The sequence below is a fragment of the Choristoneura fumiferana genome, chromosome Z (genome assembly GCF_025370935.1).
Source record: "Choristoneura fumiferana chromosome Z, NRCan_CFum_1, whole genome shotgun sequence".
Taxonomy (NCBI): Eukaryota; Metazoa; Arthropoda; class Insecta; order Lepidoptera; family Tortricidae; genus Choristoneura; species Choristoneura fumiferana.
Window position 1 is genome coordinate 17318285 of NC_133472.1, and position 22766 is coordinate 17341050.

The following is a 22766-nucleotide window of genomic DNA, read 5'->3' on the forward strand; positions in this document are numbered from 1 at the left end:
CAAGTTCGGTACATGAACTACATCAGTAATCTTCTTTATATGACCGCAAGTGCTAATAGAAATATCTCCAATGCCTTTACTGGGCAGTACATCTCCATTTGCAATGGTTACAGTCCAATAGACGAACTTCTCATATTATTCATCCAATCCGCTCGTGACGTCATGTGTGCTGAAGCTCCAGAATCAATAAACCATTTATCACGCTCTAATCCGTCATTCACATTCAGTGCACATAGAGAATTTTTGTGATTTACGGGTCTCTTCTTCTTGTCCTTTTTATGGGGACAATCTGGACGCTTATGTCCTGGCTCCATGCAGTCGTAACACACAATAGGTTTCTTCGGTTTGGATGTAGAAGGTTTGTTCTGGTTCATTCGTGTACGAAGAGCAGTATCTGGGTTATCTATAGCTGGTTTATTCAGTTCATTCAATAATTTGGTCTTAATTAAATCCACTGTAATGTCTATGTTGGAATTTTCCAAAGCCATTACTAAAGGTGCATATTGAGGACTTAAACCTCCAAGAAGAATCGCAGCTATTGAAGCATCTTCCATAATTTTGCCAATGTCGGCTAAATCTTGCACAGTTGACATGACAGCATTTATGTAAGTCTCTATATTGGAATCAAAATCATCAAGACAGTACCTGTAGAGTTTCCGTTCGAGGCTTATACGTCGCCCTAAACCTTTGTCCTCGTAAGCGGACGAAAGAGCATCCCAAGCTTCCTTGGCTGTTTTGCATGACCTTACATGAGTTATTGTCATACCATCTAAAGTGAGACATATTTTAGATAACGCCTTCTGATCGTTACGTGATTTTACCTCAGTAGGAATTTTACTATTATCAGAATATCCGATGATCGTCTCCCATAACTCTTCATGCATAAGGTACATACGCATTTTGAATTTCCATACGGAATAACCGTCTCTGTTAATGAGTGGTTTTATGCCAGAAATCGAATTATTTGCCATATTTATACGCACAGCTGTTTGATGTCACAACAAAAATAGTATGAAAATATCTTCGTGAACTATTGAAAATTTTCACAGATTTTCATAATTTATAAACGCACATACTGGAAAAAACTAGTAGATTCACTTTTTATAAAGAATATATAGCTTTTATAAGTAATACTCAGTTAAATATAGAGTTTCGTGCTGATAACGAATGTTGTATTTGACTTTGTTTATTGAAGTGACATACGTACATCAGAAAGAATACAATGTATAGTAAAGAATAAAAAAATTTAAACATTTTGATTAGCCAGTTATACAACAATATTATTATATCAATAAAAATGCTTAAGTATTACAAATATTGAAGAATGACATCGTTAAAGCTATATCGGTCTCATTGTCAATAAAACGTCGGTGTGGTGTCTAAACAAAATGATATCATCAGCATCACAGATTGAAGGCAACTATTTTATAAAACACAACAGGTATATGTATTATAACGGTCACGGAATAATGACTTACATAAAAGTCGCAAGCTCCTTTTACAAAAAAAATGAATCGCTTAAATAAACATTTTTTAATTTAATTATTGCTGTATTCTTTTTAGGGTTCCGTACCCGAAGTCTGCCCATCCGTCGTCTGCGACGTAGGTTTTACAGCCAAACTATTCGAGCCGTTTTAAATGTTTTTTAAAGAAAAGAACAAACATTCTTTTCATCCCCACCCATCAAGCGGGTACCATTGTTTAGACGTCTTTGTGTAGATAAATATATATTTTTTTGTTTTAAAAAGAAAAACCACCAGTCAGTATTTTTTTACAGAATTTTCTTTCATAGAATTTTTAACTTCTCATGTTCATATAAACTCGAACTTTAGTGATAATGTTTATTATGACATATATTTATATGTGCTATGTGTCGGTATACGGCGGAGCAAAGTATATTTCAACATAGTTAAAACTTTGTACGGAACCCTTGGTGCGCGAGTCGTACTCGCACTTATCCGGTTTTTATGATTCACTCGTGAATTACTTAAAAATCACAAGTTTACATTTATAAATATTTACCTATTCCTTATACTTAAAAGTAAAAGTTTAATGGTTCATGAATATGTTAGACATGATTTAAATCCTGAAATATTACCAGAAAATTACAATTTACAACTGAGCATAAAATAAAATGATGTGTTGTAATTTATACCTAGTACACCTTGCGATCGGAAACCATTCAATGAAACTACGCAGAAAAACGTCAAAGTATGTACAAAAGAACCGGTTCCGCTGACAAAGTGTGCAATAAAGACTCGACCTTGCGCTCGCGGCGACAGATTACATCACTTGGAGAGAGGAGCGGCGCGGCTCCGGCGGCAGGGCGCGGGCGCCGCGCTCCGCCGCATCCGCCGCGCGCGCATGCTCTGGGCCTCCGCTTGCTGTCAATGCTGTCATCACATCAACATTACTCTGTCGTGATACTACATGGAAAATCTAAGGTCGTCCTGTGAAATCTCTCAACCGAGTCGAGGTACCTAATGCCACTAAGAGTCGGTCCGGAACGCATCGACACCACTCATAGCCTTCTGCCACCCACCAATCACATACTTACTAACCGATGTGCATACATACATCATCTTTTTTAGGGTTCCGGAGATAAAATACTTTGAGAGTTAGCAGCCTAAGGTATAAAATATACCTAAACTTGGAAGATTTCGTATAAAATACGAAATCCTTAGAAAAATATTACTTAATTTTATCCTAATGGCTACGGAACCCTATTTTTGGCGTGTCCGACACGCTCTTGGCCGGTTTTTTAGTAAATACTAGTAATAATTTCCTAAAGCTTAATTCAATGAAGACGCTATCAGCTCTTTTTGCCGTTTTGACTGGACTGGAAATCGCAGATTACGGAAGTTGGTACTGTAGCCAGGAGAGGTGGGGCTAAACGATTGTAGTTCGCTTCACTGGTCGCCATGTCAAGTCCTTTGTCTAATTCTAATCACATAATGATTGTGTTTATAATAAGTTGTTAGCTGACTTAGATCATCAGTTCCGTTACCGTACCACTCCACATAATTTATTAATTCACAAGTCTGTTACCAAATTATCGTGCTATTATTGTAGTAACAATAATTAGACTCGAACAACAGCAGAATTCTTAGTATTTTTATATTTTCAAAACAGATTCATTGGTTCAACATGAATGTAGGCAAATACAACCAAATTTAAAAATATCTATAGGTAATACAGCTGACGTCAAAGTGTCATGTAGCTAATCTTACGTTTTTAGCTCGAAATAAAATTTCAACATACCTATTACCTTTTGTCACTTATTTCTAAATGGGTCATCGTTCATCCACCATTACCTCTCATATTTCGTTTTCTAGAATTTTTTTACCGTACAACGGCAAAAACTACTAGACACTGGCAAAATTGTCCTCTGATGGACAGAGCCATATTTTTTTAAAGAAACAACAACAACAACATATTTCTAAATGAATTGCAGAAGCAAAGTTGTAAAGATAGATAGAAAGAATAGATAAAAAGATAGATAGTTATATAGATAGAAAGATAGATAGTTGTAAAGATAAAGTTGTAAAATAAAAGATATAAGAAGTTTCGAATTTTGAGTCGTATTATTTTAGCGAAAATACTTATTTGACGCCCTGATTGACTATAGTAACGGACAACGCACAGCCTAAACTACTGGCAGAAGAGATTTGCAGTTAAGCGGCAATACCTTGTAGTTTATAAGTCAGGATTTTTTGAAATCACCTCGGGATAGAGATGTCACTGTTTTTATTCATCCACGGGAGCGAATCCGCGAGGTATAGTTAGTATGGAGTATGCTGGTTAGACTTATCTTCTATTGAAAACTCAATTAAAAAAAAACATGGCGCTTATTTTACTTTGCTCCCACTACATATTCTCAACACGACACCATAGCGAATAATTTTGGCAAAACTGCATAAAATGAATCTTAAACGCTCACGAAACGAAACATTATGTTAGTAGAAAGTTGGAAAGTGAATCATCTAACATGGTGGCGATTATACGGACTGGCAGCGAGCCCGGGGCCGCTGCTCGTTCGTTTCTATCCGCTGTCGGTGGTCTATTCGACCCAATCCGTCCTCCGTTCTGATTTTCATTTATTTTATATTTAACTAAAAGGATTTGTGCACACAGATATTTTAATCTAATTATTAAAATTCTGAAAACATTTATTCATAATTATTAGAGAAGTAAAATAAATATGTATAATGAGGCTACTTCTTTAATTGGCTAGATAAGCTTAGAGTGTACCTACCTTCTTTACGTGTAGTCTTTGTGAACGGATGAATAAGCGCCTGTAAGGTAAATTACCTAGGTATAGGTTAAAATATTTAGGCGCGTCATCTAAATAATATCTCAATTACCCTTCCCTTTTTCAAATTGGTTTAAATGAGTTTCAAGGCCCTGACTTGAAGTCAGGATAGGAGGTAGGTACCTTGAAGCCGGCTAATAAATCTTCATTAGGGGCCTGTGCCTACCCGTATAGACTCCGGCCGAGGGATGACCCTCGTGTGCTCTACGAATTTATCGTTCTCTCTATTGACCGTAACTAGATCACTCGTTACGTTAGCTAAAGTTTAGTTTACGGTAAGCATCGTACATTTAACTAACACCATGTACCTAACATATTCATAAGTAATACTAACAACTGATGGATCCTAGTTATCTGAAGTCATTTATTAAATAGAAAATTTACAATGTTATATTATACACATTACCTAATAAACTAAAGATATCTGAATAAATAAATTTTATTATTATTATTATTTATTCCTAATACCTACCTAAGTACTTTCAATGAAATTGTTTAAAAATATTTATGATTATTTTCTTTATCTATACGCTTTTCTTACTCATCCTTTCTTTACTTGCCACTTTAAGATTACTTACATAGTGTCTTTTCTTTTTCGCTGCGTAATTGCCTCATGAAAATAGAATTTATATAGAATCTAGAATACCTATTAGTGGCGAAACAACAATATTATTCGATTGGTATCGAATCAGTTAATATATTCTAGCGCAGTCTAGACTTCCTACAAAATTATCATACTTTATAAATTCTTTGAGCCGACATAAAACTAGCAGAAATGTTCTCTATATATGCCCAAGGTATAGAGACTTATAAATAAGTAATGTGATTTATAATAAACTATTCATTCATTCAAGATAAGGTAATAAAAAAATCCAGAGATTGTTAAAACTTTGTTTACGGCCGTTTTGGGCAGATACTTTAATCGTAGGTACGATTAAAATTGCATCAGTAGAAACACCATTCTGAGAGCGCATTGAGAGCTGCAATATCAATGCCTGTTTTTTTGTATCTAGTTTAAGTGATCGGCCGTTCATGACATTTTTGTTGTAGTACGGGAACTGAGTTATTTATCCTTCAGAGACAATGATGCAAGGCGCAGCTGCGGGGGCGGTGCGGCGTGGGCGCGAGGTCGCTTGCACAACGCTGCAGTGAGCGAGTGAACCTTTACGCGGAGCCCGCGGAAGTGGCCCACGGAACTTTGGTCTCAGCGACGTGCCAATCAATATTCCCAGTGAACAATAACGTGGACACTAATGTACCTAATGACTAATTTTAACAGGTCAGCATGACAGTTTGTCTCATCTGGGGTTGGGTAACTTTAAGATCTCCCGCCAAAATTCTGCAAATACCTGTTTTTTACCAAATAAAAGGTTGCACATGAGGTCAGGTCACACCAACGTTGCAAGATCGCTTAGCATCTTGCCGCAAGTACCTAAGTAGGTACTTTTTCATAATTTTTTGAAACATTTTTTAAATAATGCATTAATACTTGTTAGAAAAGATATCGTAGCGTATAAGATGTCGTAGGTTCAAAGTACTTGTTTACTTCTAACTCCAAAGCTAGTTACTTTTAGACGTAAGTTCTTCTATAAAATGTAGTATTTTTGATAGGTACTTCCTTACAAAAATCCAGGTTATTTATATTGATTGTGATTTTTTCTTGTTCCACGTGTTAGAGAAGGCAAGTTGCGTGAGGGGACGTGTAGTAGAGCCCTGCGCGGGCGCCGCTTGAATGCCCGCGCGGCGTGGGTTTCACGGTCAATTGACAGCGCCGTCCGCCGCGTGCGCAGCGTCCGCCGTCAGTGGCATACGCAATGAGCTGCCTACTCTCACAATCTTCATACTTATTCACAGTGGGTATAGTGTACGGTACCGCTTTGCTGTTCAAACGACCTCCTTAGACTAGATGTTGTTTTTGCTACCCAGTTCTAGTTTCTGATGATAATCCAGAAATAAAAACTGTGAGTAACAATTATGACTTCATAATGGTTTGAAACATTCGCCCGAAAAAAGATAGACTCGGGTTGTTGGGTTTCAAGTCGAGTGAAACGCTTTTCTAGCTGATGCAAATGAGCTTAAGGTTTTATTGTTTTTACGTAATTATAATTTATTATTTTAATAACATTAAATGATCTTTATGTTGGTACAAAGGTAAAATTACCTATAGGCGATAAGAAAAATAAAACCTAAACCAAATACTAAAAGTATACATATACCTAAAAAATATGTTAATATTAAATTTACGTAAGTAAATAGGTACAGGACTGAATCCTGACAAGCAATTCATACAATTTTAATCATTCTGTGTGGAGACTTGTGGATATTTTGAAGTTGAAAGTGCAGAATTTGAGTTGTATTGTATTTATACTATCCTGCAACACGTAGTTTCCCATTGTCCAGTGTTCTAGCACAGTTTCGCACGCTCCATATAAAGACTTACGTGGAAAGCAGGTACTACGCTTTCGAACATTAGCATTCACAGTTGTTGCATGAATGAACGCACCATTCGCAAGGAATGCTGCTTTATAATCACATGCTATGTTATTGTTTAGCTTTCAGTTCAGCTGCATGCCTGTCGTACTTTAATAAGCTAAACACGTTCTTTGTATTCAGGAAACCGAACTACTTAGAGACAATACGTTTAATGCCCGACGTACGATTTTAACCAATTCATCTGCTCTTATATGTATTTTTTATACTACTTATTCATACCGATTGTAAATGGTGCTCAAAGCCAGCTCAGTTTAACAGTCTGCCATGTGAATGGCACTAATTGAGAAATAGTGGCCAATCAAAGAAATTAGCTGAATAGTGTTAGCTTGGATAAGCCTATATGTCATTGTTTACTCCTAATCGTAACTACATCCATGTTCGTCCTTATTCTACTCGTTTTCAGCGCGCACTAAGTTTACTTTCTGCTTATCGACGTGATTTTTGGCTTATAGATAGTTTATGGGCCAGAGAGTGACATAGGCTACTTTCTATCCCGAAAAAATGCACAGTTCCCGAGGGAACAGCGCGCGATAACCGAATTCTACGCGGGCGAAGCCGCGGGCAAAAGCTAATTACCTATATTATATCTTGGTACTTTTATATTATGTAACTCAGCCTTTTCCATCCTTTTTGTGATCGCCACGGAGCACGGATGTCTTAAAAAACTAAAGCGTTCGCCTAGAGCGTATGCGTTCGTATCGTAGTTATTGCTTTAATTTTTATGTTCCAACTCTGACCCATTTAGCACCTTTTCGATTAGACGCATAAGTGTTCTTTTACATAATCGTGTGTGTTTATTAGTATGAACTATTGCCTTCTGCTAAACTAAATGCTAAGCATAGTTTATTAAAGGTGTACCGACCGTGTAAGTGCGCAAACCATTTGATTACGTAGAATTTTCCTGTCAAACTTGTTATCTTACGTTGATGGTGTGTCTCGACCGTAGCGCAGCGGCGGATGGCGGATTCTAAGTCTATGGTCTCGACTCGACACTTGTTTATTACTGCGGCACGAACGCCCATTTTAGCTCGTCATTAGCGGCTGCCTAATGATATAAAATTGGGTATACATACAAAATGAGTAAACGAGACTTCACTAATACCTACTAGTACGTTGATATGTAGATTACGTAGGTGTCTCACTCACATTAATTTATATTCAGAAATTCGTATTTTGATAAATATATACAAATGCTTATTCCCGATGAAACCGACATTGTCATCAAAATCCTTGTAGATCTATTTCTATTGCTTACGAGTATTACCTTATGAGCCGTGATTCCAAATCTAACCCCTATTTTCCTAGTTATAAAATAAATCTCCTAATGTACTCGTATGCAATGGTACACCAGAACCAGGGCTGACTGAAATGTGTCTCTTAAATCAGGTTTGCAAATTCATCTCGTGAGAAAGTGAAAGTTACGACATGAGCCATAGTCATGAAGTGATTTTACATACAATTACGTGTGCTATGAGATTTAGTATACCTAATCTTTAATCTTGTATTTGATAATAAAATTAAATACCCCCACTTCGGTCAAACGGCTGTGTATCGCATACCTGGCCATTTTTGTACAAATTTAAACACTTGGGCGTAGTCAGATCAGATATCAAATCAAATCAAATATAGCTGACCAGAATTTAGACACAAATTACGAGATAAAACAAGCGATTGAGGGTATAATGATGTGTTCGTCCCAGTGTTAAGTTAACAGTAAGAATAAGTCAGGGCAACACTTTGTTTCGTTATTGTTTCCGCCGCGAGGGTTGCGTGTTGACATGCGAGCGGCTCGTCGACCTTGAGCTGTAGCCAGTTCCACAACTGCTATCCAACCTTCATTACTCAGATATCGCTTTGGATTAACAACTCCTGAAAGAGTAAATTAACTTGATTTCTTGACCACCTTTGGTCAACTTTTTCAGGAAATAAGTAAAATATAATACCTTCCACATTTAATGAATTATCAACAATTTCAGAGCCGGGATAGGTAGATATGACAATTCAAAATAACAAACATTGTTTGGTTTTTACTCGTCGTCTCAAGATAGAACCCGCTAAGGCATAATTTGCAGACACTTATGTTAAAATCATTTAAATTAACAGACTTGGTTAAAATGCTCTTGCATAAGATTCGAAATCCAATTAGAAATCATGACTTGAGATCACTTAGTAAGTCATCACATCTACAGACATCAGTCTGTCACGATATCTATTTAACAGACGCGTAAGTATTAAACGAAAATTTAATTAATTTCCGTGCTTAATTAACGACTTTTTTTAAAAGAAATAGATGATAATTAATTTTTAACTCGTAAGTTTTGTTTTTGTTTAAAAGCAAAGGCGGGCAATGTAGACGATAGTATCCAGTATCCAAAAGGAAATAGTTTTTGTATACTCAATATGTAACAAATAATTAGCTCTATTGAATTCCAATCCAATTTATGAAAAGTGTAGCCAAAGACGTCATTAACCACGACCACAGACATTTAGTGATGTGAAAACCTAGAACCTATTGCAAAATAATTACTTAATCTGTTCAGTAAACCGACAAAACACATCAAAGTATTTTTGTCTATTTTATTATTCACAAAACTTGATTTAATTCCAAAGACTGTTTATTCAATTATAAAAGCAGTACCTAGTTAACTATTTTATTTTGTAATTTTAAGTTAAATAAATTAAAATCGCTTATTCATCCGAGCAATAATTATTTTTAAAATTTAAAATTTTCCACCATTTCTAGGCTAGCCTATGCTACTACAAATTATACACAAGTTTCATTCCAAAAATAAAGTCAGATTTATACGAAGAAAAATAAATATTGAAATCAAGTGAATTTTGGTTAAAAAAGTGATTAGACGTCTAGTAAAAAAACACGTAAAAGACACGAATTATATATAAATGTGTTATTGATTCGATCCAGTGGGTGTTTATACATGAATTTTGATGAAATCGGTTTGTTTACACTTTTAATAAATTGGATTGATATAACGTATAATGTTGCATAATTATTGTAGCTCCCTAACAAAGAGGGTCACCCGATTATAATTCGTCTATTCGATTGCAGCGGCTGTCCGTCAGCACTGATCGGGCTCCGCTGGGCGTCAGCCAAGCTATTCCCGCCATTCCGAACAGTTTAAAATTGGAACAGATTTTTTTTGTATCCCGTAGCGTCTATACGTCCGGCGAGGTGAATAATCTCCCTCCATGAATAAAGCTAACACTTCTGAGGCTGCTGTGATATATGTATGTAGTTACGGAATAGTCAATTTCCTTGCCTTTCTGGAAAGGAGTCATGTACCGAACATGGTACAGTTGAGTTCATACACTTGTGAGCAAAAATTTGATCATAAATATCTGAACATGCTTCTACGCCGTTAACAAATAGTTGTGTTCAGATATTTTTGATCAAATTTTTGCTCACTAGTTTATGAACTCGACTGTACATATATTTTGTATGATTTGTTAAAGAGTTGTGTTAAATTAGTATTCTTTGGCAAAAGATAAGAACCTACCTGCAGTACCACGTCCTTGTTTAGGGCAGCGGCCTCCAAAATTAGAATCGCCATGATGTTGTCCAACCTCCGATGGACTGGGAAGAAGAAGAACTACCTAATGACTATGGACCATCAAATAAGATGATTTATTTATTTATACCTACCCCAACTAAAACTAGCACTAAGTGTTCCAAATCCGTATGTAGGTTGTAGGATGTACTTGACTCAATCACTAAATACACTGCCACGAACTTTTCATTTACTTAATATAAACGCCTAAGATTGAGATTTTAAAATAAAATTGTACAAGGTAGCCTTTTCCAAGCAAAACGTCGTGACTCTCGAGCCGTAGGTGGGTGAGTCACAATTCCAAGCCAAAATCGAACCAAAATTGAAAATCAGTGAAAGCGTGATAGCAGCCGTGAAGGTCCTCTAAGGGTCCGCTAAGAGTCAAAGCCATACTCGTACAAAACTTCAGTAAATTTTGTCATGCAAGCTGGTAAAATTAGCAGTTTTGTATAAATTAGTAGTTTGAATACCTAACTACGACCGGTGTAGGAATCTTGCATAGCGTTAGAAGACAGCCTACAAACCTACTCTTTGTCCTGCACTAGTACTAGTAAGGTAAACGTCCGAGTGTTCGACACGCTAATGCCATATAGGTACATCATGCATGACACACTGCTGTATTTAACCTCTATTACTAATGAATGACATAAATAAAATTAAAGATGGCAACCATTGGGACAGTGACAAGCACTCATACGTTTATTTTACCATTTTACTTAACTATGTGATTTATTTAACAAAAGTAAACTGACGACGTTATGATCTGATAATTATATTTTCACCTCAGCACCTCAAACAGGCAGGTTTTGCTATGAGAAATCAGTGAGCAAAATCGCATTTTGCTCACTCCGTGAGACAAAGTAACTTTTTAATTTATTTTTTTATATGCTGATTACAGTGTTGGGTCTACTTACTGAATTCCAAATATTTGAACTTTACTTTGATCTGTCATTTCACTTCAACACGAAAAAAGCGAGAGATAGGATCAAATGTGTTGATTACAATCTTAAATTAAATTTTTGATATTAAAAATATATCGATAGATACCTAATAAATTACAGGACAACGAAATATTTCCAAAATGTAAATTTTCCCGATCTTATGATAAAGTATGCAACCTCGTTGCACGTACGCCGCTTCTCTTGTTTTTTTTTTATAAAATAATTCCGTATACGTATACTGCCTCTACAGTTGGAATAAATATTTGTTAATTTGAATGAATTTTTAACAAATTTATGTTTATGTAATAGAAATTTAAATAAAGTTCATATTTTAAGGTTTAATAACATTTATAATAAATTATACGTTTATTGTTCAACCTTTTAATGACTCCAAGATGAGGCTGTTGCAGTATTAAAAAATAAGTGTGACATACCTAGCACAAGAAGTATGAGATTTGTATTGTATCTACTCGACACTTCTTTATGATTTTAAATGTGATAATTATATTTGTCTCTTAAAAATCGGATTATATTTAAAAAAATGTGTTTGTTTTGTAAACAGGTAGGTATATGATGTTCTCGCTGCTGAGCTGAAAAATTGTATGTGTCACACGAGACCAAAGTTTTTTTGCATCTCGTGTGTTTGAATCCCTTGCTGCTCTAAGGATTCTAACCTAGAATCACTCGCTGACGCTCGTGATTCAATTATAGAATCATTCGCTTACTCGGGATTCAAAATCAACACTCGCAACAAAAAACAACTTTGCTCTCTTGTTGCACAAATAACTATTTTACTAAATGGAATATAAAATGAGCGTCTTTTCACTGGAGAGAATAAATATTTTTTTCGAAGAACAATTTAGAAGGCGGACGTGGTTTACAAGTTGCTATTAAACATAATAAGTTATTAAGGATATGCATGATAGGCTCTTCAAGTTCTTCAACAGAACTAGGTTATTCATTTTTTTTATGTAAATTGCCTGGAAAAACCGCAACCGCATGAGGCGCCAACCGCGGTTTCCAATTTAACTGAAACTCTATACGGTATTCAAAGCCAAATTGCGAGATAACAATTAATTTTAACAGAGTGTTGTTTCTTCTGAAATATATAACTAGGTACATCTGAACGTAAACAAGAACGATAGGTGTGCTGAGGAGTTTAATTTGAACCTTTGATGTGACAGATAGTGGGGCAACAGCCCAGTCCGTGGTTTAGTTGTCACTTATAGAGTAATTATTTTCCAAGTAGGTACTTACCTACTGGTACGCAATTTCAGAGTAGATATTTGAGGCAACTCAAAAAAAAATGTAAAAATGTATGGTTGTAGGGTAAAATGCAAAGACATTATACCCTACAACCAAATATGTCCATAAAACATTGTTTACTTTTTGAGTTGCCTCAAATATCTACTCTCTCATTAGAATTCGTACCTAACTTTACCTAAATGTAACATTTTCTATTATCTAAAAAAAAAAAAAAATATCTAGTATTATTCCAATTAAACTGGATTTTAGAATATATTTATTAAAACTAACAACTGATTCATTATATAGATAAAAATACTTAATAAACAATCTTTGAACAATAAACAAACCTTTGGAAAGGCGACTTGGAAATATCGTCTGTGGAGTCCGTATCAAATAGTACCTAGTAACCTAGTTTAACACATCAAAATTAATTTAATAGAGACAACTGTTCACAGTTATAATAATAGTACATTACTGCACAGGCCATGAAGTAAGGGATTGATAGACGAGTCCGGGGTAAAACGAGTCCAGCAATCCCTGTTCTGGCCGACACTTGTATAGTGCTTTTCTCAAACAATGTAAGGAAATACTTCATCCATCCATCCATCCATCCATCCATCCATCCATCCGTCCATCCGTCCGTCCGTCCGTCCGTCCGTCCGTCCGTCTAACCATCCGTCCATCCGTCCATCCGTCTAACCATCCGTCCATCCGTCCATCCGTCTAACCATCCGTCCATCCGTCTAACCATCCGTCCATCCGTCCATCCGTCTAACCATCCGTCCATCCGTCTAACCATCCGTCCATCCGTCTAACCATCCGTCCATCCGTCTAACCATCCGTCCATCCGTCTAACCATCCGTCCATCCGTCTAACCATCCGTCCATCCGTCCATCCGTCTAACCATCCGTCCATCCGTCCATCCGTCTAACCATCCGTCCATCCGTCCATCCGTCCATCCGTCTAACCATCCGTCCATCCGTCTAACCATCCGTCCATCCGTCTAACCATCCGTCCATCCGTCTAACCATCCGTCCATCCGTCTAACCATCCGTCCATCCGTCCATCCGTCCATCCGTCCATCCGTCCATCCGTCCATCCGTCCATCCGTCCATCCGTCCATCCGTCCATCCGTCCATCCGTCCATCCATGCAACCATCCATCTGGCTGTCTGTAATTTTTCCTTTGTCAGTTTAATGTTAGTAAGCAAATTTAAAAAGTTAGAGCAGCGGACAATAATGGATTTTCATACATACTTCATGGACTAGGCCAAGAAGTTATGTAGGGAGGTAGTAGGGAGCCATAAATGAGAAAGTTCATGTCTCCATTTCGTGACATTAACGCATACATTTCCGAGCATGTTTGAGAAAAATTACTTATGTATAGAACCACAAACATTCGAGTCATCCCACCGACTCTCAGCTGTTTGTTTTGCGGTAAGTAACGGCGGATTCGCGCTGTCATCGCTCATATTCATATTTTGTTTTCTAGATTTTTATACCGTACAACGGCAACACCTACTAGACACTGGCAAAATTGTACTCCAATTAACAGAGCCACACATATTTATTAAAGCAAAAAACACAACAAGTAACGGCGCGTGGCAATGCACAGGAGCGAGCCACGAACATCCACAAAACATGATGAAAACGTTGAGAATCCAAAAAGTGGTTGCTTATACAAATATTTATGTACCTACTTCCACAGGTATCGTAACCATCACACATTTGAGGCAGAGTAGTACATTTTCGTAGAGAACAGATGTAAGCAAGCTGAAACGACAGACCAGATCATATCCAGCGGCATACCTGGGTACATACGAGTATACCTAACCACTAGATCTTCGCAAAGCCTGACCGAATACTCGAGCGGAGGTTCAACGAGCAGTAAATTAGCGATTTGACAAAAAACCATCCATACTAAACGTGACTTCATTGTCCACTACCACTACTATATACTAGAAACCAGATTAACTACAAAAAGGCAAAAATAAAACGAATACAAAAAATAGCTCTGTGCTTTTTGCCGAAGGAAAACATATTGAGAAAACTTGCACACAGCTAATTAAATAGTTACAATTGGTCGCTGAGAGATTTTCAATCTTGATTGCACCCATGCAGAACAGAAATAGAAACACAGCATCAATATAAGTAGTCAGATGTCGTCAATTTATCATAGTAAACTTAGCGATTTGAAATCCAGAATAATGTGAAATACAGAAAAACAGGATAACTAAGCCTATCATCACAGCCGATTATTTTATAATTTTTGTTGTCGCAGTGAAAGCTCGAAGCCCATTCAGTCCACCTGACTGAAACTGAACTAAATTCTTATAATAAAGTGCATATTAGTCAGTTCAGTATGTCGAATGTACTAAGTTTTATATCACTTGTTAAAGTAAATACACTAAGGCGTCGCGTCCATACGTTAAATATTTGTAACGACCCTAGATTAGTGGCGACTTACGTTGTGTCCATAATTTGCACTCAGGGTTCAGATATTCAGGTAATTTTCACGGTACAGCGGATCATTGAAGTAAACTTCAACCCATAAAAAGTGCCTCGATCGAAGGATGGAAACTCTCGAAAAACACCTATAAAGATTCCACATTAAATTCAGCACAATTTCCATAACTGTTAATATGACAGAGCATTATTTATTATATATACCTTACCTATTTTTATACGAGACATTTTCCAAACATAGGTACCTATGTACGTACATAGTTATTAAATATGTACTGTACAGTGTACAGTCAAGGGCATAAATATACTCAGCGGCACAAAATTTGGCCCACTCCATACAAAATTACTTATTACTGCATACATTAGAGGGCCAGATTTTTTGCCGCTCAGTTAGCAAAGCGTCAAAAATATCTATACACGCTTATGCCACTAACCATAAGGTTGGTGTATACATAATATTGGACGCTGTAGCTGTACCTATAGATATTTATGCCGTAGATTGTACAGCCGAACAACCAGAATCATGTACCAGGAACCGCTTTGTCAAGGTAATCATAGTGAAATTGTTTATTAAAAGGTTCCTTCCTGGTACCAGGGAGAAACCTTTTAATAATCAATTTCAGAATCAGTTTGTTGGACTGTACTTACATCTACGCTGCGGTCATTTTCTATTCTCTCTCATATGCGCGCGATTTATTTATTCTACCTATACTTATAAGTACGTATAATAAATAATACGTAGGTACGTAGCTCCAGTTGAATAAATAATGATTCAAATCTTGCTCAATCTTCAACTGTTCTTTTATCCAACTTTCGTGGTATGAGTGAATATGGGTATCTACCTACCTTTCCTACATACATACTCCCTGCCTTTTCTGTCTTACTTGCTTACCCATACTGAGTATTTCATGTAAAGTTAAATAGGTAGGATTCAATAGTCCGCGGAGAAAGTGAACACAAATGGGAATACCAGCCCCTTAAAAACTTTTATGAACAAAAATTAGGTAGGTACCTACTTATTTATATAAGCAATCATAAAAAAATCTGGTCTACCAAACTGGGTAGTATTCCAAAAGACGAATACATTAGGATGAAAAAAATCGTAGCAGCATCTACAATACAATAATTTAAAGCGCTTTACAATCACCTGTGCTCTGTTGATGACGTCGTGAGGCCCTCGCCATGTCGTAGCAGCAGGAGATTTTCTTTTAGCTAGCTCCAAGGTAGCCTCGCTGGGACAGCGCTCGAACATGAGCACGCGCTCGGCCACGGAGCCGCGCGTGAGGAAGGGGCGCACGGGGGTGGCGCCGCCCGCGCCCGCGCTCGCTCCCGCGGCCGCGGGCTCACCGGCGCCGGCACTGGACGCGCGCCGTGCTCGTGCTTCGAACTTGGAGCGCGCTTCGGTCACATGGGAGCCCAGTGATGCGCGCCGATCCCCGCCCGCCCCGGTAGCAGGCTTCCGGGCACCGGTGTCGAGGCGGTCCTGGTAACGGCTCTTCGCATAATCTACCAATGATATTGGCGGCACCACGTCAGGGCGCTCCGCCGAGCGCTCCGCCACCACGCCGCCGGTGCGCAGCGCCCGCAGCAGCCGCTCCTCCTCGCGCGCCACCTCCAGGCGCATAGCAGCGGGGTCGGCCCGGCGCACGCCGCCCCCTCCAACACTGCTTCCGTTGCGCTCTGGTACCAGATCAGGTGGCAAAGTCACCTCTATTGTCTCGTCATCTGGTTCTAATCGTTGCTCACGATAGGATTCCGGCCTCTGCTCACGTCGCTCTGGTCGGATTCCATCGGTCCGGTCACGTCTAAACTCAGGGCGCTGCTTGATCTCTGGCTTAAGTTCCGGCCTCGGCTTAGTTCTAAGACTATCTGTTAGCTTGAGACCAGGCGTAGGTCTACACGACAATATTTCGGTGGGCGCGAGACCTCGCGCTTTCCACGTCTGATAAATAGCCTCCGCATGGTCCGAGATCTGTTTAGCAATAGCTGCAATGTCCTCTTCACCAGTGTCGATCTCGCGGCGGGCCGTAGCCGCCATGGTCTAGCCGCTCGCCGTCGAGGCGCGCGCACCGCACCGACCGCTTCAGGGGCCTGTCGGGCGCCCCATCTATGTACACACTAAACTGATTTCACGTCTAGATGCACCGATCGAGTCGCACTGGGAACTAAATGATCACCGTGGACTGAAAGCCCCGCAAGAAGTGGTAGTGCAGCGATAAGCGCAGTCGGAAACAGCTGTAGTAGGAGCGCGTCTGACAATAAACAAAGAGAACGGTCGCGTGTCGGGTCACGATGCAGCGAGGGGCTCGCGGCGACGAACGACGAGCCGACGGCGACTGCTCGCGCGGACTGCGGCGCGGCGCGGCGCGGCCGGCGGGCGCGGCGCCGCCGGCCCCGCCCGCGCCACCGCCGCCGTCGCTCCGCACCTCATTTCCTCTCGCTCCCGATTCCTGCATGACTCCAAGTACCTATAATAGGTGTATGTAGTCTCCCATTAACACATCTTATCAGTACTTCAGTCCTGCGGTACCGAATAGATTTAGGTAGAGTTTAATTGTAAAGTACGTTTAATATGTTTTCATAGATGTAATGCATGTCACTACTTCTTACTCGTAATTTTCCAAAGGCCGTCTATATACACACATGTTAGATGAAAGAACGTAAAATCACGGGTAGTCATTTTTTCCTGCATAAGTAGGTAGGTAGAGTAGATAAATACTTCAACAAAGTTAACTAATTTCAATGATCGTTTAGAACAGTAAGTACCTAAATAAACATAATACTGGGTAGATAGCGTTACATAGCGACAGCAAAGGAGCAACAAACAGACAACCCGAAGAGTCGAGCGCTCGTTGTATGCGATGAGGTGTAGGCTAATGCAGGCGGTCTCAAAGATTAGCAACATAGACATTGCGATTATTTAAACGCACGACGAGCAAAAATAGCAAGTCACTTTTCATAGAACTTTGTAAGGGGAAGTGAGTGACCTGTTATTTTTGTTCGTCAGTATATATCCAGTTATCTTTCCAGTTCAAAAACTATTCCAATAAATAATAAGATACGTAGGTAGAGATCGACGCATTCGTGAAATTAAAGCCGGTCCAGATACACAAACATGGTTACTGATACATAATTTTACCTGTTTTATCCTACAATACAGACACGGGTGTGTGTTAATTTCTATTCTAAAAACTTAACGTTGTTCGACAGATACACTACTGTCAATTAATTCTGATTTGCCTAAAGTATGCTAGGTAGAGACTGTTAGAGTCAAAATTTCTATTCCTAAAACTGAACGGCGACACATCCGTCACCGGCAAACATACTTTGACTGAGTCATGACTGATAGAGACAGCTAAGCTTTAAATTCGTCTGCTACTCTACTGTAAGCTGTGAATTTAAAAAATACATGGATGGCAGTGTCTCATCCGCCGCCGTATTCTATGGCGGCGGCGTACCGGTGCCGGCAGCGCGGCGCACGCGCGTCGACGCTACAAATAGCACGCGCCGCGTATTTATTTACACGCTCCCCTACTTCTTCCTCTTGTTATCTCGCGACAGGAGCATGCGGCCGGCGCGGCGCAGCGTGGCGGCTGGCGGCGTTAGCGAGCTGCAACACCATACGCGTCTATACTTACTGGTATATGATAAACTAGCTCACTCCCGTGGAAAGAATAAAAATTGGCTTGTACTTTAGCTTGTGGAAATTTCGAGAAATCCCTTCCAAGTGCAACTTTCTGATCATTCCTTTTCAAGACTTCAAGTCTCTAGCTTCAGTAGTTTAGGGTGCGCGTTGTCTGTCATTCAGTCAGACAGTGAGTCACTAACATATTTTTTTTATAGATATCGATTATCGTGCTTGTAGAATATATAGGACGATCATGCCAAAATTAATACCGGGTCTTGTCTGGAACCGAAACAACAAACTAACATGATTAACATGTTTATTAACATGATGATTCAAATCTATACAGTCGTGTGATAGCTATGTTCGAAAGTACTAGTACAATTTTAGTTAGAGAAATGAATCGTTCAAATTGAACATCACAATCACTGGATATTATCGTCTCTATAATTATCATGGACACGTCAGAAAGTAGGCGTTTTTGTTTTGTCATGTGTTTGCTGTATTTTTGTTTTGTCACGCCACTTGGAAGTAGAATATAGTAAAATTTACTGACAGGAAATATTTCATTATTTTACAAAGAGAAATAAAACAGTATTCAAAAAATACATAGCTAACAAAAAACCACACCGCAAGTAAACTAGCTTTCATGTAAAAAACCGCATCGAAGCCGTTTGAGAGCTATGATGCCGCAGACAGACAGAGGGACGGACATTGGCGTTAAACTTATAACACCCCTCTTTTCGCGACAGGGGTTTAAAAATAAAAGCTATTAGGTAAATGTTGACTTTCTTTTTATTTTATTTAACCCAAACGTAGAAGCTTAGATGAATGATTGGTCGAGCGAGCGCGCGAGACCAATCATTCATCTAAGCGCAGAAGGCAAGAAAAAATCTAAAAATGTTTTAATGCGGTTTTGTTTTTATTTAATGCTTTTCCTAACTTCAATATTAAAAATGTTCTCTCCAGGCGGCGTTAAAAATGTCTACTCTATATTGTGGTGTGGTGTTAATAATTGAACACTTCAGACACCCCAAAAATATTTTGAACATGAAACTACCGTGAGACTCACTCATATTAAATATAATGACCCGGATAACTCACGTCTTAAATCGAGTTTAGCTTTACTCGATTTAAGACGTGAGTTTTCCGGGTCATTATATTTAATACCCCAAAAATATGTTTTTATTTTAAGTTAGTTGATTGCGTTTATTTTTGAATACCTTCATTATTTCCGAATATATTCGTGTGTTATGCTAAGTTAGTAATTCTACTTGATTTCTAACTCTACACAAATAATTTATGTTGTGCCAAATGCACTACGACGTTTTTAGAAGAAAATAGCATTTATGCTATATTTTATCCTTAATTTACGCTGTATCGCCACATAAGTAAATGGTATTATTATCTTCACAATCACTTTTTCTGTAGTAGTAAAACTTTCGACTGTGACAGCCGAATCGTGGATAACCTGTTTTGACCTCATATTTAAAGGTTACCTACCTCTTATGACTTCGATAAACCGATTAAAAACTGTTGCTCTAGGAAAAGTAAACTACGCGCCAATTGTATCTTCTTGTTTTATAGTAAATTGTTCACCAAAGGACTAAAACAACTCATTATAGTTGTTTAGTCCTCGCGTAAACACTCTACTTTTCTCTTTGAATGCGAGGAAAAAAACGACGTACTGTTCGAAATTACTATATATTATTACTTTCTAAAAACGCACACTCAATAGGACTAATGGATATCTGTTCAAAATTCAAATACCAAAAAAAAATTTTTCGCGTTTTTTTTTAGGGTTCCGGAGCCAAAATGGCAAAAACGGAACCCTTATAGTTTCTTCAAGTCCGTCTGTCTGTCTGTCTGTCCGTCCGTCCGTATGTCACAGGCATTTTACTCGAAAACTACAAAATGTATATTAATGAAATTTGGAGTACAGATTATGTCTTGTAAAACCCGCTATTTAGTTTTGTAGTTAAATCACAAAAATAAATATTTATGGGGGGCACTCCATACACGTAACAGAAATTGAAAAAAAAAATTTTAACGCATCAACGTGTGGCACGTAGTTCGACAGCTCTTTTGAAAATATATTAAGGTTTCTCAAAAAAAATTTTGAGTAAGTGAAGATTTCCGGAAATAATCGCTCCCAAAGTAGTAAAAGTTGCGTCCCCCCCCCTCATCTTGTAAACCGTTTGTCCAAAAAATATGCAAAAAATATGGAAAGGTAACGCGTAATAAATACTTTCAACTAAAAATGATCGGTATCGTTTTTGAGTTATTGCCGAAAAACTGCGCTTCTCAACAAAAGGACGTAAGTGTCGTGAAGATACTTGTTTTTTTTGTAATAGCTACGGAACCCTATTTTGGGCGTGTCCGACACGCTCGAGCCAACAGATTCAAACATAAAAACTAATTGGACTATGCGTAAAATGAATTCATCCGTAATATAAATAAGTAGATTCATATTCGTAATCATTCATTGTGTTTCACGAAATTAAATAGTTTTTTTAATATTTTTTTACAGTTGTCATTTTGAGGTTATTTCCACGCCCTAAAATTGTCTATACAGAATCACTGAAAATGGCGATAATCCTCCATTAACAAACACCGTTATTAGCTATTTAGGGGTTTGCAAAGTAAATAAAAAAAAACTTTAATCCCTAGACAATAATGAAGAGCTTTAGTCCCAATATGCAGAGACTAAAACATTTTAAGAGCATTAGAAGTGAAAAAACTTTTTTACCGTTATTTATTATTTATGTACATACGTATGTATGTATGTGTATACGTACATATGTATGTTATTTATTATATATGTGTTTTAAAAATAAAAATATCGCGTTTTTCCGGAGATAAGACCTAGCTAGATAGATTTGTAGCTCCCGAAAATCCCATATTTAACAATCTAGCTGTCGGGCACGACTTTGTCATTGCTTTTGTTACCCTCTGATATAGGTTTCAATAATTGAGAGATTTTTTTAAATGGGTTTATTATTAGGTAGTACTTTTTAAATATATTCATTACAATAGTAATTTTATTTGCTATGCAAGGCTGGAAAGTGTCTGTTTGGCACGAGTGCTTATATTGAAACCCGAGCAAAATGAAGGATTCTAGGATTCAAAAGAAGAATCCTGTGCGTAGTCGAGGGTTTCAAAGGCACGAGATGCTAAACAACTTAACAGCCGAGCGAAACACACATTGAAACACCTTGGCAGTGTAAGTACCTAAACTTTTTTCCCTCCGGTACGTACTGAATTTGCACCACATATCTATTTGTCGTTATTTTTTGTGAATTTAATGTTCTGTACCATTTTTTTTTAAAGACGCATTGGAATAATTTCTAGAGATGCAACGGATAGTTGTTTGGCCGGATACCGGATATCCGGCGGGACCGTTAGCCGGATAGCCGGATATCCGGCCGCCTGATATTCGGTCAAGTTTTAGGTAAGTGCAATAAAATTATTGTTCATGATAACGTTCTAATTTCAAAAACCTATTCCAGCCTAGAGAATAAAACGCGTTTTTCCACGCAGGTTTCAAATGATAAATATTATAATAATATCTAATATTTTTTTATTCTTCAGATAACATAGATCCATTTATTTGTCAGTAAGTACACAACTTACAAACTAAGTTAGTTCGGTTCAAAACTAAAAATGAATATAATCAATGAAAAAATATAAAATACGTCAATCCTACTAATACGAGTACCTATTACAATTGCAAAAGTTGCTGTTGTGAGTGTGAGTGAGTGAGTGAGTGAGTGAGTTAGTATGTTTGTTACTTCTTCACGCTGAAACGGCCGGACAGATTTGGATGAAATTTGGCAAAAAGTTAGTTTATAACCTGGATTAAATAATTAACATAGGCTACTTTTTATTCCGATATTCCCACGGGATAGGGATAAAATCTTGAAATAACAACCGCTGGGCTTAGAGTCATGAAATTTGATATGTAGGTAGCTGGGCGCCTGGAATAACACATAGGCTACTTTTATCCTGATATTCCTACGGAATAGGGAAAAATTCTTGAAATTACAACCGCTGGGTCTTGAAATTTTGGACTGTTGTTCTTAACACAACCTCTATGAAGACCACGATATAATTTTT

General features: G+C 38.0%; 1 protein-coding gene across 1 annotated transcript in view; it reads right to left on the reverse strand.

Annotated features, from left to right (window-relative positions):
- Nucleotides 1–17366, reverse strand: part of LOC141429973 (uncharacterized) — a 77249-nt gene extending 59883 nt beyond the window's left edge. Inside the window, exon 1 of the mRNA XM_074090504.1 lies at nucleotides 16173–17366. Coding sequence (XP_073946605.1) covers nucleotides 16173–17063 — 891 coding nt within the window. The 5' untranslated portion in view covers nucleotides 17064–17366. The remainder of the gene's footprint in view (nucleotides 1–16172) is intronic.
- Between the last annotated feature and the right edge of the window lie 5400 nt (nucleotides 17367–22766).